The 17,022-nt window shown below is 38.1% G+C and overlaps 1 protein-coding gene across 1 annotated transcript; it reads left to right on the top strand.

Moving 5' to 3' along the window:
• Positions 1–1,525: 1,525 nt before the first annotated feature.
• Positions 1,526–6,929, top strand: FAM199X (family with sequence similarity 199, X-linked; the record flags this gene model as incomplete). The annotated part of the gene is made up of 5 exons (XM_009696962.1): positions 1,526–1,745; positions 3,497–3,646; positions 4,120–4,281; positions 5,390–5,650; positions 6,559–6,929. Coding segments are annotated over 5 exons (964 nt in total), but the record flags the coding sequence as incomplete, so codon positions are not given.
• Positions 6,930–17,022: the final 10,093 nt, after the last annotated feature.

Genomic DNA, 17,022 nt, shown 5'->3' with positions numbered 1-17,022 from the left:
TAGGTATGAGAAGGTGAGGGCTGACTGCCTATACCTGCAATGATACTGCATACCTGGAGTATCTGTGCGCAGGTGGTTGGTGGTAGGGTCCCTGTACCTCACCCTGTGTTTTGACGGATCTGGAGACTACATCCACTCTATCTTTCCTCTCATCGATATTTCACAAATACTGAAACTGTAGTAATGTTCAAAAGCATGCTATGTCACCACGTACATATTCTACTCTATGCTGATTGATTGCCCGGCCCACAAAAGTCTGTACCAGTAAAACATCGCATGTGTATAAGGGATGTAGAAAGGGAGGGAGGGCAAGGTTTCCCCTATCTGCTAAAAGAAAAGATTTTGAAATGTCTAACATTGGATAAATTCACTGCTGGCCAAATAGATGTGGGAGTGAGTCCATCACAAACATATTTAGCCAACCCGGTATGCAGCTTAAATAATGATGGCGAGGAGCAGCCTTTGTGGGTGATGGCATTGCTCAGCTTTTGCAGTTGGATACAGAAATGTTTTTGTAGTTAGCCAGGCTGAAGTGGATAGGGTGATGGAACAGGAGTTGATTGCATGGGTTTGTGTGGTGAATTTTAGAAGCCCTTTTCAAATTGTTTTGGCCATATTGGAGTTCTGTGCTGACTCATAGTTGTCTCGACCTACTTTTCACCAATATGTAAAATAAATCCAGATATGGAGACTGATTAAATGAGCTTGTTAAATTCTGGCTTACTCTAATAAGAGTAAAAAACCTGTTCTGTGAAGTTTGAGTCCTCAATTGCTTTCCTTTAGCAACAGCATTAACTAGTTTTTTAAATGAAATTATGAGACGGGGGCAGGGGGGGAAGTGTTTAGTTTTGGCATGGTAGCACTTTCATACACATCATTTTCCCATCCTGCGCTGTCTCATTCCATCAGCATGTCCAATATTTTTGGCATTCGGAGTTGAAAATAGTGAATAATGGAGCCTTGGGTATATCCATAATGTGTTTCCTTATTAAGCCTTAGTTTTGGGTGGGATTATGAACCTACAATTTCTTTTTGATACCTATTTGTCCTGAAGTCCTATTGATTTTCATCTTAGTTTTGCTTATTTCGATTTACATGGAAGTTTAAATATCCCAACATATGGGAAATCATATTTTTAGTTTAGTGTATTTAAAAACACAACCAATGAATACCCCCCCCCCCAAAAAAAAAAAAAAAAGGGCCAATTTACACAGTACAGGAATCATGGCTCTGGGGTGGAAACTGTTAATATATTAAAATAAAGGTGTAATTATACTAACTGTGTATGGATTTTTGCCTTGCCATTTTTAATGTTGAATTCCCTTTGGTATTGTTCATGGACCTTTAAACATATTTTAAAATAGAATAATTCAATTTACATAATTATAACTTATTTCAATAAATTCAATGTATAATGTAACCGAGAAGCAAAGTGGAGATAGTTTTATGAGGCTTAAAAAAACTTTTCAGGACACATGATGCCAATCTGTTTGCTGCTTTCTATTTGTTTTGTCCTGTTTTGCAGGTGGAACTTGACATCTTGTGGAACCAGCGTAGCCAGCTCGGAGTGCAGTGAGGAGCTGTTCTCCTCCGTTTCAGTTGGTGATCAAGATGACTGTTACTCCCTGTTGGATGACCAGGAGTTCACCTCTTTTGATTTGTTCCCGGAGGGTAGTGTTTGCAGTGATGTCTCTTCTTCTATCAGCACATACTGGGATTGGTCAGACAGTGAGTTTGAATGGCAGGTAAACTAGTTCCACTGTAAACATCAAATTTTGTGTAGACTATTAAGTGCTGGGTTTAACTTTAATTGAAAAGTCCTCAGTATTTGTTTCTTGGTAGCTACTGAACATAAGAGCAGACAGATATCTGAATCTTCAGCGATAAAGAAAATGTTTTGTTCCATTTTATTCTGGCATTCTGAATCTGGAGGAGAGTCTGAAGGTCAGCTTTTCAGAGAGGGCTGCTTACATGTTATGGTAGTTTGGTTTTAGTGACCAACATGTGTCTTGTAGCCGTGAGCTTAGATCCTTTGTACTGAGTATCTACCCTGCTAATGAAATCTGGTTATAGGTGTCTGCTTCTGGTGATTTGGTCATATTAAATCTTCCTTTGGAATGGAGCTGGCATCTGGGCAAAGTATAGAAAGTCTTGCCATAGCCTATTTCCATCTTTTTTTTCTGTGCCAGTAAGAGTACAGAGCTCATTTTGTCTCACAAGGATGGGAAAAGCGTGAAGGTGAATCATGTCCTCCTTTTTCCTAGTCTGTGTTGGATGCAGTCCTGGTCAGGTGTATCTAGTTTGTGGTAGTCATCTTTGTTCAGCAGTTTTTCAATGGTGACATGCGAATCTTTTTATGTATTATAGATGTAAATCAACTGTGAGTGGGTACATAACTTTGAAATAGGAAATCTGGTGCTTCAGAATATACTGAGGAATACTTTTAAATTTTATCATAAAGCTTAATCAGTGCATGTACGGAGTGTTCTAAGTGCAGTATAAGGTCCAAAACCACTGATTTTAAGAAAGTACAAATCCTGTTCCAGAAGATGCAAATGAACTTAAGATAACATGAACTGAGATTAGCTCTGAATTTCTTACTGTTTTAGTCTAACTGCTAGTCTCTATGTGTATTGTATCACAGAATTTACAAGTGTATTTGTATAATGCAGCCTGTAGGAACGACTCGGATTGGATCCCAAAGATTCAGAGCTTCGTTGAGTTGTGAAATTTTAATTGCCTGATAAACTTGGTGATTGTTTTGAAAAGAAGTGATTTCGCATGTCTTAGCTGACAGCATGTTTGATTAGTAACTAGGGTTTTTTTTAATTATTCTTTCTTTTTTTAAAACAAGCATTTCTTAAGAGACATAGTTGATTGGACTTGTAGAATGTTGGAAAGACTTTTTTTGTAGCTCTTTATGGTGTTACCTGGCAGAATCTGAGCATGAGTAATCCAACTGTCACACTTTAACTGGAAGTGCATTCAGAAATTACATGTCACTTGTATAAATGAAGCTAGCTAAAGTTCTGCAGTTGCTTCCAGGAAGGTGACAGTGATTTTAATGGAATTGTCTTGTGTAATTATGGGGTGTGGTATAAATTACAAACCTACTTTGAAATGGTCTTCCTTAAACTAGACTTATGCTTTAAAGTGGGAGGTTTAAGTTTGGATTGTAATGGACAGTTTACACTGATGGAGAAGGGAAATAGTTGAAATGCCACATCATTGTGCTGTTTTTTTAAATGCAAATTTTTAAAAAGAGGATTGATAAGTAGAGAATAGTGTGAATTGAGTTTGCTGCACTTGCTGTTTGTTAGAAGATTTGAAGGAGTACTGCAGGGTTATGAGTAGTTATTAAGAAGTTGTTAGAGTACGTAGATAAGCAGTGCTTTGCTAATTTGACGATATGTTTTGAATTGTTAATAGTGTTAGAATGATTTTAAATCTGCCTGCTGTATTCTAAGGCTTTGTTCTTTCTCTTGCATCTTACAAGTTGCCTGGCAGCGACATTACAAGTGGGAGTGATGTACTCTCTGATGTTATCCCTAGTATTCCAAGCTCTCCTTGTCTGCTTCCAAAAAAGAAAAACAAGCATAGGAATCTTGATGAACTTCCATGGAGTGCAATGACAAATGATGAACAGGTAAAATTTATTTTTTCCTATGTGACAACTGTAATATCATAAAATCATAGACTGGTTTGGATTGGAAGGGACTTTAAGGATCCTCTAGTTCCAACCCCCCTGCCACAGGCAGGGACACCTTCCACTACACCAGGTTGCTCAAAGCCCCATCCAACCTGGCCTCCAGCACTTCCAGAAGAACTTTCAATTAGTGCCACATCTTAAAAGACATACTGATTGCTGTAGGTATAAATGTAGACCTATGCAGTACTACTTGATTCTTGAAACTAAATCTTCTTGTCTTTTGCATCTGTAGTAGGCAGTTTAACGTGTACTCAAGTTTTCACCCTGAGTTTTTGAGGATACTGAATGAGGCTAGAATTGTAGGAAATGTGACATTTGAGCACGTTTTATTCTGTTGGTCCTTTCTTTTTTCTGTCACTCATTTAGAATCAATAATACTTTCAAATGACTTGCCTTTCTTTGGGTCCTAGGTTGAATATATTGAATATTTGAGTCGCAAGGTCAGTACAGAGATGGGCCTTCGAGAGCAACTTGATATTATTAAAATTATTGATCCTACTGCTCAGATCTCGCCTACAGATAGTGAATTCATTATTGAATTGAACTGTCTCACAGATGAAAAACTGAAACAGGTGAGTTAAGGTTTGTATGCTTGACTTTGGGGTTTCAGCATCTCACATGTCTTGCAAAATCTCTTATGGAGTTGTGATCAATTTTTATACATAATCATTAGATATAGGGAGATACACTAGAACACAGTATTGTCAATGAGCGAAGATAGAATTCAAAAGCATATTGTATGTATTAAAGCTTTATATGAAAGACTGTGGTTATATATTCTTTATATGTGTTAAGCCTAAACTGGCGTGTGTGTAATGAGCTGTGCTGTGGGCCCAGTACTGCTTATGACAAAGCATATTCCACTTCATGACCGTCAACTGGTTGAGGATCTTCATTTGCTCACTGAGTATAAACTTGCATTTAAAACTCCAGAGGACTGGAATTTGTTGGGGAAGACCATAAATTTCATGTAAAAATGGATATAGAAAAATGTGTTCTAAAGATGTTACAAAATACAAATTATAATGAAGAAGGGTACCTGATTGGGATGGTAGATATATTCTACTGTCTTCTTAGTCTTTGTACTATTGTGATGTGTTGTTGGGAAAAGATGCAGTATCCAAACAAGCTGAACTCCTCAGTGTTACTCTGTGATTATGATGAAGGTAAAGATTGAAAATGGAAAACATTAACTGCTTCTGTGGGCTTGGTCTATTTCATATTTCAAACGTTTCATAAGTATCATCTTAAAGTAGAAAAGTACTGCTTTCCTTATGCCCACTTTTGTTGAGCAAAATAAAGAGTTTTGATACATTAGGTAAATGACTTAGTTCAGTTGAACTTGACTGATATTCCTGTTTGGTGTTATAATAATAACTTACTGTTACGTAGTAGAAAACTTGGGGGGCAGGAGAGGGGAAAAAACCCTAAACCTTGTTATTTCGTTTTCTTTCTTCCATAATTAAATTAATATTAACGTAGTTCTTAGTTAAGTTCTCTTGATGACTGCCAGATGGCTCGGGATTTAAGCCACTACAGCAAAATGTTTTAAAAGACTAACGGAACTGATCCAATAACTTGATCATTATTAATATGGAAATTGTGGTTTTTTCCATGAAAAGGAGTATCTTAGTACAGTATTTGTCAGGCTTTAGTAATTCTGCTCCCTCTGTTCTAAAGGTGAGAAACTATATCAAGGAACATGGACCTCGTCAACGGTCTGCAAGGGAAAGCTGGAAGAGGAGTAGCTACAGTTGTGCAAGTACCAGCGGTGTGAGTGGTGCCAGTGCCAGCAGCAGCAGTGCCAGCATGGTCAGCTCAGCAAGCAGCAGTGGTTCTAGTGTTGCAAACTCAGCTTCAAACTCCAGTGCCAACATGAGTCGAGCGCACAGTGATAGTAATTTGTCCACAAGTGCTGCAGAAAGAATCCGGGATTCAAAAGTAAAGTTTCTAATTATGTATATGTGTATTAAGCTGTCTGACTTATTAAGGTTGCTTATGTGATCTGAACTGGGATATTTGTACTGAAGGAGCATGGTTAGTAACTGAGGATTTGCTGAAGTTATCTCACTGAACCAATGCTGACTGTTTCTTCTGATGTGACCATAAGGAATTTAAACTTGTACACTTCCCATCATTTCTCTTCGAAGTGAAACCCTGATGTTTCTATGTAGTAGGTCTTCTCATTACTTTTGTTAAGTATAAGGTGAGTGGGGGTTGGATAAGGGCTTATGCATCTAACTTAGTTCTTTGAATGAACGCACAGTTTTACAAAAAAAAATTTATTCAAGATTGGTGAACCTAATCTAGGCATAATTTCTGGATAGTAAAGACTGTCTAGGTTGTGGCTTTTTTTCCCAGCTAGGAGTTTCATGACACTTTTTGAATCTTCTTCAGTTTATTCTTCCAACATGTCTCAGGAGATTACTTGGTGAGGAGTGACCTACTGAAGCATGTTTCAATTAAGGTACTACCATGGCACTTGTCCTGTCTCCATAATTTCAATTTCAAGTGTGGAGGAGAGGAGAAGTTCCTGCTTGCTCTTCAGCATCTCAGGTTGTTGTTGTAAGACTCTAATTTCCCCTGCAACAAAGATTCTTCCAATCAAAGACTCAGCTATGCAACATCACAGGGAGGTGTGCCTCTAACTCAGACGTAGTAAATTGGTCTTGATATTTTAATATTAGATACAATTTTGGATGAATGTTTGCACCACCTCTGAGAATTCATTTTAGTTATTTTTCAGAGCAGACATTATTTTAGAGGTTAACTTACATTTGCCAGCTTTAAAGGTGGTTTATAATCTACAGAACAAAATCTTACTTTTTGTCTCTTCTGTATTTTGACAGAAACGTTCCAAGCAACGGAAACTACAGCAAAAGGCCTTACGCAAGAGACAGCTGAAAGAACAAAGACAAGCTCGTAAGGAAAGACTGAGTGGATTATTTCTTAATGAAGAAGTTCTCTCTTTAAAAGTGACTGAGGAAGACCATGAAGGAGATGTGGATGTTTTAATGTGACAGGGGTGAATTTATCAGTGTTCTTTCTAAGCCTTAAATGTATTATCCTTATTGTTTACATATATTCTTGACCAAATTTTGATTAGTGTTAACAATATAAACCAGATCTTTTCTCAAGTGTAATTTTGGTAAGAGGGTCTAAGTATTGAGTAACTTCAGCTTTTTGAGACTAATTTTGCAACAAAGACTTCAGAAACTTAACTGTCTTCTGAAAAGCTGCTGAATAGGTACAATTTTAAGGAAATTTGAACTTGACTAGCATGCTAACTTACTTGCAAGACATAAGTCTAGGGGTGCTTTTGGATGACAGTAAACGTGCATTGCTACACTTCAATTTTTTTGTTTTTTCCAACTTAGAGTTAATATTACACTTGGCTTCTTCTGTCTTCCTTTCCCACTATTAGGAAGATTGTTTAACATGAGGAAAAAATCTTTAGTTCTATAGGGCTTTCTTCAGTCTTGCTCTTGGATCATACAAAATCAAAGTACTTGTGATAAATCCTTTTCTAGAAGTTGCGATTTAACTCAAACTACACAGAAAACAAGAAGCAGGACTTCTGATGCAGAGAATCTGTAACACAAATAATGCCTAATAATGTAATTCTTCAGGAAGCAATTAGGATTAAAAAAAAAACAACTTGCAAACTTAGTCTTCAGAAAGTTATTTTGCTGCTCAATATCTTATAGTGTGATTATTACTAATGGTTGACCAGTACCTCCCAGTATTTTTCTGAAAACATTCAAATAAAAACATCTTTATGCATTGAAAGTACACTAATCTGCAATTAAGTTGTCTAGGACACTACTTACAATAGTTAAGAATGCTACTGGAAACAGAAGCACAAACAAGTGGCACACACCTTTGGTGTTTTTTTTCCCCAGAAGCATATCTAAATAGATTCATGTTGTTGGCAAGAGAACTTAATTAATGCAACTGTGCTTTTTAATTGTATGTTTATCTGAGGATGTGTCTTCTGTGTGGGTTGTTACACCATTACATGTTTCAGAATTCTCCTTTTGTTGTCTATCTGCTTTTGAAATTTCTCTTGCTAAGAAAATGAGGTAAAATTGTGACTTTCAGGTAGGGAGATAAAAGTAGTTTTAACCTGTTTCCTAATACTGACAATCTGTAAGATGACTCTTGTCTTTATCTTGGAACTACTTGTTACAGAACTCCTTCCCTCCACAGCTGAGATAAAAATTATACTTCTAAATTTCAATCTGAAACTTAAAAGATTATAAAAGCATTTTCTAGTTCTGGCTTTAGGAAGTAATTTTTCAGTATCTTGATGCTTCATTACTTTCATTTTGCTCTTGTGAATTAAGGAGCTTGGCAGTTTAGTGTGGCCGCAGGTGCCTGTAGTTGCAGGATATAGCCCCGTCCTGCAGAATTGCATGATCAACTTTATATAGGACAACTCATATTCATTTTGCATGTCCTGCACAGACTTAATAACCCTGACAGCTGAAGTATTTTACTTTCAGAAGTGGCGTTCCTTGTAACCTCAAAATAAACTGACCAGTGAAATATCTGAACAATGGCTTCTGAAAGGGCTTCGATAGGAAATAAATGAGGTCTGTCGTCAAGCTAGTATGTGTGAACTTAGTCACTCTCAATGCTGCTAGACAACAAATACCCAGACTTGGCCATTGACTGATTAAAAGCCATGTAATGTCATTTTAAACCTGAGTGTTAGCTATCCCATATGACCAGTTATTTGGCCCCTAACCAGAAGTGACTGTTACCTGTCAGTATTTGCTTGTACTGCACTATAGCTGGTTGATGCCTGCCTTCCTCCTGTAGAAACAATACCAAAAACTTCTTAACAGTATACAAATTACAGAGAATTTAGATTGACTTGAGTTAAATTTGGAGCTTCTTTTAAATATCTTGGATGAAAGAAAAAATTGAATTGCTGTCAATTCAGCTAATTTCAGGGTGCAGTTGTTGAACTCTTGCAACTTACTATGGCTGTATTGAATGAATTCATCATGAAACATTTCACTGTGTGTACGCTGTCACAGTTCAGCACAACCTTTATTTTCTGCAGTGACTTTGAAATGTGATTTTTTTTTTTTTTTCCTGAAGAAAAATGCATGCTTAATACTGTAGAGAATTGAGACTCTGAAATGAATTGGAAGAAAGGTCCAATATCTCAGTGTGGTGGAGCATGAAAGTGTCACTTTATTCTGTTTCAGCAGCTCTTCAGAGTATAAAATCCCTCAGGCTTTGTTGAGAGAAGACTCCCCTCATTTTGATGAGGTACAGTTCTTTTTGGTCAACCTGTCTACTAGCTTCCAGAGATCATGAAATGAGGGAGGATAGTATTTCCATCTTGATTTTAGTGTTAGCATGTAAGTATAAATTAATCGAAGTGATTAGATGGGTCCAGTTGCTCATCTGTTACATTGGATGAAAAGGTCCTGGGTGCCACAGTAGCGGATTGTGGTATGTTGTCTCCAGCTGGGTATTTCAGTCACCTGTGTGACAGTTAAAATGACAAAAGAGAGTGGATTTCCAGGGGTTCCATGGTAATAATTTATAACTCCTTAGTCTCGTAGTCCCAGGATGCTTATAACCTAAGAAAACAAAATTCTGAACATTCTGATAAGAATGCACAATAACGTCTTGCGTACCTGAATGTTGTCTTTGCTAAGTACTTGACATCTCAGAGAATCAGGCCTGAAGTAGTTGTAGGATTCAAGAGTTCTCACGTACTTATACATGTTTGGGTTTTTTTCCCTTTTCTCATCTTTCTTAGTTCTAGTGACACACTCATTTTGTGGAGGGGGGAGGTATTTTTGTCAGATTCTTGTCTTTCCCTGCAATAGGCTGTGTGCTTACCCAGGGAAGTGGTAGAGTCGCCATCCCTGGAGGCATTTAAAAGACGTGTAGACGTGGTGCTTAGGGACATGGTTTACTGGTGGACTTGGCAGTGTTAGGTTTACGGTTGGATGTGATGATCTTAAAGGTCTTTTCCAACCTAAATGATTCTATGATTCTATGAATTTGTATTGGATACCCATGGCATTAGTCAAACAGTTGGAATTTTAGTTAAACCTGGTCTTGCTGATTTGAGTGTTGGCCATTGTGGCTACTGTTTTGTTTTACAGGAAGTTATCTAGAGATTACTGGGTTCAGAAAGATAAAGAAAAGTAGCAGACTGCTAAAATAATGCATCCTTACTAGTACTTTTTTTAAAAAAAATCAGATCTCTGCTTTTTATTCATAGATAAAAAATGTCAAACTTAAAAGCAAAAGAGAGGCAAACAGGAAAAAGCTCATAGTTGTATGGCTCCGTGGTACTGAAGCTGTATATCTAGGTGCTTTGTACCCACTGTAATATGAATGTAATCAATTTACACTCTGTAACATTAACGGTTTGCTTCCGTGGTAACTTTTTCTCTAAAAAGGCTTAGAAGGAGCACTGAAAATCTGATTGCAATAGGACTGTAAACAATAGAGAACATTCTTTTCTAATACGATTTTAAATATGAGGAAGAAAGCTAACTGCCTGACAAACCTGTCTAATTTTTGTGTGTGTGTCTAACGTCATCCTTTGTCTCTGTTAAGATAATATCTATTTTTCTTTATCTGGGAAACTGATTAAAAGATGGTTATAGTATGCTCAGTATGGGGTGCTTAATAAGAAGAGCAAGAAAAGTCTTTGCAAGACTTTCCTGGGCTTAACTTTTAGTTCTCATGTTGTGGTTTAAAACCTGTGAAGATCATTCTCTGGGGAAAAACCAAACCAACCAACCTGCTTGAACTTATTCATATGCATTTACATCAAAGTGCATATACAATATAGAAACATATAAAAATGGCAATATTTACTCTTCATCTACGCTGAATGGCCTGAAGCAATTTCTTTTCTCCTAATACTCTTTCAGCTTTGAAATCAGTTGATGCATTGGTCTATAAATATTAATAAACCTGACTGTTTTGGAGGCTCTTGAAGTTCATTCTTACAAGCCAGATTTTCATGGCAAATGTTGTTAGATCTATTGGTTTAATGTTCTTTAGCTTACTGATCTTGCAGTTCTTGGGCGCAGAAAAGACAAGGCAACATGCAATTTTCCATTTAAGGATTGCAAAGATAGTTTATTAATCTACCAGGGGTAAATCCTAGTAATATTCAAAGCTTGTCTATTTTGACTTTTAACTCTGATTAATCATACTTGCATTCTCTCTCATCTGGCTAACTTTAAAGCATTTCCAAATTGCAAATAAATTCTTCAACTGAAAAAAAATAAACTGTAATGTTGAAGCCTTGAATATAGTTCATAACCAAAGCAAGGGGAAAGTGGGTTTTCATGATGTTTTTCTTCTTTTTTTGGGGAGAGATGGGGTTATAGATTGGAGTATATGGTACTGCTTAAATTGAGTTGTTTTTTTTTCCCCAGATTCTCTAATTGTATTGCTAAAATGCACTTTTGTATAGAAAACTGTCCTCTGTACATTCTGTATCTACTTTACACAATGTTTATAGAGATTTTTCTGAAGTTGTGAAGGATTTACTGAAAGCTGCAATGCTGGTGGCTGATGCTCTTGACTTCAAGTTTTCATTGTATTTGAAAATAGTTATGTGCATATTGAAGTACAGGTTGGAATTAAAATTGATGACATAGCAAAGATATTCTGATGAAACTATGTGGTATCTTCTTCAGAGTGGGGGGGTTCATATATAGGACTTGCATACTCACTGTTCAGGCAGAAAGTACAAAGTAAGTGGTGCATGTTAACTGTTCTTTGTGACAGAAAGCAAACCAGTCCCTCCTTAACTAGTGTGGTTTGTTATCCACAAGATCTGATCAGAATTGTTTCACAGGAAAACAATTATTTGTTGCACGTGATATAACCCAATGTCTTGTACTGAAAGCTGTCTGTCCTTAGTTTTGATTTCTGTGCCAGAGGATTATTTTTTTTTAATGTATATGGTACATACTGTATAGCTGCGGGCATAGGAAGTCTATTCACTTTTGTTGCCAGCAATAGCTCTGAATCTTCTGCTGTCACCCTCAGTACCCATAACCATCAAACCACCACCTATCCTGTGATGTTTAAAATCCCTAGTAGGATTTATAAGCTGACAACCTACCATGCTGTTAGAGTTCATCATGTGGGCACCTGTGTGTCACTCCTGCAAATCCCGATCTCATTTGCTACAGCAGAAGCAGGTACGCTTGGGGATAGCAGAAGTTGCAGTGATGGACACCAAGACATGCGGCATCAGCAAGGACACGGACATGGCAGTAGCAGTGGCTTTGCAATTACCAGTGTTTGAGCAGGCTACAGTGAGGACACTTGCCAGCCTGTATATTCTGTGTTGCCCCTGAACCAGATTTGCCTTCTGCAATACTGAAGTTTCAAGTCTAACGTTACAAAAATTCCTTTTTCCACTTGGAATCCAGCAGAAAAATCCTGAAAACCTGAGAAGAGAATAGCTGGCATAAGGATGTATTCCTCAGTGTTCAGAAAGTCTCCTGCGACATCTCAGGGATCTAAATTGCCTTGTTCATCCCAGCTAAGGCTCATCAAACACTTACAGAAGTTAAAATTGACTGAATGTTAACCATCCCAGCCTCTTTCTGTAGATATTAAGGGACAGATGAGGGCAGAAGCACTGCATATCACAGCAAGTCTTGTCAAACTGTCAGAGACCTTTAGTTGGGGAGTCTGTGACTGGGAGGCCGCAGAATCTAACTGCAGAAGCTGTTGCTCTTCTGGTGCTTTGCTTCACTTCAGCAACCTGCTTGTGTTTTTTGCCTGTTTTCACCCAAAGGTGAGTGGCAGTGCAGAGTGTTTTGCAGCAAAACAAATTGCAGTGTTGCCAAGGATCTTGACCCCGTTGTGGTTGCTTGTAGTAAGGACTTACTGCTCCCTGGATAGCACCTAGCAGCTGCAGGGATGTTGGTGCTTGTCCTTTCTGAATCGCAGGATCTCAGTGAGCTGATCTGCTCTGCTTTGGACTTCTGAACTTTCCCAGTAAGCCCTGTTGCAGCAGTTCATTGCCGAGGTAACAGTTGCATGGATGGGTGGTTATGCCTCCTGGCAAACATCTGTCAAGTGAGGTCATGTGGTCACAACTACATGCTGCATGTTACGGATCTCTTATTAACCCTCCTTAAACATTTCTTCATTTCTCTCTCGTGTATCAAATTTCACTGCAATGAGAAAGTCTCATTTAATGGCCAAGCACTATCTGGGCACAAGCTGAACCAAAATTTCCACACTGGCAAAACAAATTGATAAACTTCCTTCACTAATAAAGATGGCGTTGGCTATGATTTTGCCATCCTCAGCCCTCTCTTACTACTGGTCTGAACTGTGCACTTGATCCAAATATTTCCCATTACAGAAATACTTACAATTTGGTTTCCTGAGATCCTTTGCATATGTTCCAAAGTATCCTGTGTGCTACCAGATAGAAAACATTTTTTTTCACCTCCTTCCAGAGCATTCATCTCTTGTAGGTAGTTTCTCTGGTGCTGAGGTCGAATTTAAATTCAAATCCACATTTCTGATCTGAGACTTCATTTCATGCTCTTTTCTACATGCTGCCCTGGCTTGTACTTGGCAGCATCACTTGTTTCTCATAACGTACACCACATTCCTGAGGCTCACGTGTGATAATTCATCTTGGCTGTAGAGTCTAATGCTACTTCAGTTGAAGTACCTGCTGTATTGCTACAAAGTGTCTCGAAGAAAGATTCATTGCTGTAGCTGCGGTTTAGACTTTGACCCCCAATTTGCTGTGATTTTAAGGGCAGGCAAGTACCTCTGCGCGGTGCGTTGCCACTAGAGGGAGCACTGCAGCCAGCTTCCTCGCCTGCCTGCCTGCAGCTGCCAGCGCTGCTTCGCTTTGTTCTGTTAATGTCCCGATAAAAGAAAAATACTAGGAGAGTTTGCTGCTTCTCTTATGCTGTTTTTGAAGGAGGAACGTGTCTGTTAAGAGCTAGTCTTAGAATAATAACATTTCCACTAATGTGACTAAGGAAAAAAAAAAATTTGCTTTTTCTGTTTGTGGTGATTGCTAATTCCTGCCTGGTGGTGCTTATTGCAACTGAAAGATGGAAACGTATTCCTGTTTTGTGTTAACTTCTGTATGCGTACTGTATCGCTGCTTTCAATTTCCTGGTCTCTGTTTCAAATTCAGCCTTCCTCAATGGGGGCTGAGAATTTTGCAGTTGAAAATACTAGGTGATGATGGAAAACAAGCAGTCAGCTTTTAATGCGCCAAGTCTCGCAATGTAGATACCTATCTGTCCCTGAGAGGCACGGGAGAGAAGATGTAGCTTGACTACCTTTATTTTTTTGGATAATAACTTCTGAATAGGGCTTTGGGGCTTCCTTTGGAGCAAAGGAAAATACTGCTTCAATGGGAGCTATTCTTGTAGTTAGGTTGTTTGGGTTTTGTTTGTTTGTTGTTGTTTTTTTCTCTCTCTCTACTTGTCTGACAATGATCTCTACCTTCAAAAAAAGCTTACTAACAGATATTATAACCCCAGAGGACATGTGAGGAGTTCTCCCTGGAATCTCAGGTTCATTCTTGGAAGTCAGGCTTTTAATGGTTCTGTGCAGAATTAGGACTTTGAGCACTTGTATGTGACTGTGCAGATATGTTAGTGACTCATCCTTTTATATCTATGTGTCAGTAGCTGTCATAAAAACAAAATGCAAAAGGAAATACAAGTTCTAGTTGTTAAGTGAAATACTTATTTAGACAAATCTTTGCTCAATATATGGCTTATCAGGTCTTTGGCTTAAAATTGTCGCATTACTATAGCAGAGAGATACTTTCTCATGTTTAGCTGGTAAACTGTGTGTCTGATCCATTCGTTAGCCATGCTCCCTTAAGAAAAAGCAGTATCTTCTGAGTTCTAAGTGCTTTTCACAGGAGCATTGTCATGCAAATCCTATGATCCAGTGACGTTCACTTTCACAGCATACCTGGCTGCTGTTTCTTCAGCGTGGGGAGGACTGATGTTATTGGCCTAGCACTTGGGAGATCCTGGACTTCATAAGCACATGCCTGTATTTGTCCTGATTGCTACAGCATGGTCTTGCAAGAAGACAAGATGTTTCTCATCATATCTGTTGGTTAAATATTGCCATCTGAGATTAATGAGCTGCATTATACCAGTATGTCATCAAAATGTAAGTTACCTCATGTCTAGCAGCAGTACGCTGCTGCTGCTGTGGAAGAGTTGAGGCGGCTTGGCCCTCAAATGCACTTTTCCTTTGAAAATGGGGAACTGATGTGAGAGGTTGCTAGTTCCACCATGACCACGATATAAAGTTTCTTGTGAATGCTTTGCTTATCCCTCTTTACTGATGGCTTGTAAATAGGGAAAAATACAGAGCAAATGGTCTGAAAGTTGTAGTGCCGAATTCGAAATAGCACTTTAACATCTGTGTTGATGCCTGTCTGTAACGTGGCTCCTGTGAAGGTACGCTTCCTACTCAGGCTCTGAGTAGCAGATTCTTAAGTCATTAATTCTAGGGTATCTCCCCTAGGGAAGATGTCTACCCAAATAATCTTGAAAGGAAGGAGTAAAGTGTCAGATCATGATTGCAAAGACCTTTAAAATGTGACATATAGCTGTTGATGTTTACATAGCTCTCTTGTTTTCCTTGTCACCTAGTTCCTGTCTATACTTCCTGAAAACCGTAAATAGCAAGTAGAATATGGCAGTTCATCGTAGGAGTTGCTGAAAAAATATTTTTAATTCATTGTAGATCCTCCTGGTTATTTAGGTAATTCTCATTTCCTGGTATTTGTTTCCATTCTTAGTTAAATGGCAGTTGATTTAGTCCTTGCTTTCTTTGTTGAGTGTAGAAATAGATTGGTCACAGGGTTTGTTTCACCTTCCATTGTGCATAGTAGGAGCAAAAGAAGAGCTGAGACAAGTTCATTTTAATAGCTGGTGAATTGTCATGTATGGACAGCTTCTTTCAGACATAGTTTAGGTCACTTTGTAGGTTTGACGTCTCCTGCATTCAAGAGATATCTAAAGGTGTAATGTATCAATTACTATCTTGAGGAGGGAAGTATGCAAGAACTGTTAATGACAGGTGTGTTATTTGAGCAATAAATGGTCCACATGCAGGACAGTTTTGTGTGCATCCAGAGATCTTGTACTTGACCTTTTTCCTAAGCCAGAGCACAGTGGTGTCTTCGCTACCTGGCTGGTTCTTTCTGGCAAGAGCGATGTGAACTGCTTAGCAGTTACTATAGATTATTTTTGCTTAGGACCTCACAACTCTTGGGTGGTTCTGCTTGGCAACTCCTCTCTGCTTTACTAGAACACAGTCCGGCTTGGGGACCTCACCACCACATCCCCTCATTAACAACTGCTACTTTGTGGAGAATCTAACTGCAGTGTCAGTGTAAACCTTGTGTTTTCCAGATGGCTGTGTGATTCCTGGTATTACAAATACAGCTGAGCAGAGCAAAAACATTGTGTGTGTTAGGAGGGTCTAAAAACTTGTGAATTATGGTGCTGACTGTATGACTTTCACCATACAGTCATGACTATATTTACTATATTCAACTAATGGCTCTTTTCTGAAAGCATAATTGAACACTAAAGTTGATGAAATTGTCTAGTATTTATTTAATGTTCTTTAAATAATCTTTGATATTCAGCTAGCTCTGCTTTGAAATAGTCCCTGTCTGGTAGTACAGGGATCCAGGGCCCATTGTGTCTAGGATCGGTACAATCTTTTGCCCTGTAAAATTACCCTTTGTAGGTTGGAAATGATCACTCCAGAAACAATTTATGTTGACAGGTTAGGTAGGCAGATAAAGATACGTGCATGAGTCTATGTGAGTGTTTAATTTCATTAAATTCAAGGTGAGAAAAAAAAAGCATTATGACACTAGCAAGCCTTTATGAAGTTTGAAATAATATTTTTTTTCTGCTTAATGTTTAAATAAGATGAATTTATTTACCAAATAGAAAGTATTCACAGTGTGTATGTGACTTATAAACATGTCGCTCAACAAATCCATGCACTTCCTCCTGAAACAATTTAGATCATAAAACTGTTTGTAGATGTTACAAATGTTAGTGAACCGAAAATGAAGCAGTCTAAAATCTTAGTACAAACCCATTTGCGGACTGATAAACCCATTTGCAGACTGATAAAATGAGTGTAAATTATGGTCCAGATACCTTATTGGCATATGTATTAAAATTCTGGTATATATCTATTTTTCTTAGTATTGCATTAGCTGTAATTTCTATGTAATGCTTCAATTCATTTATCTATTTGCACAACAGACT

This window comes from Cariama cristata, unplaced genomic scaffold (assembly GCF_000690535.1).
Source record: "Cariama cristata isolate BGI_N322 unplaced genomic scaffold, ASM69053v1 scaffold17593, whole genome shotgun sequence".
NCBI classification, from domain to species: domain Eukaryota; kingdom Metazoa; phylum Chordata; class Aves; order Cariamiformes; family Cariamidae; genus Cariama; species Cariama cristata.
The sequence above is the reverse complement of the archived record's forward strand: the minus strand, read 5'-3'. Positions and strand labels throughout refer to the sequence as shown.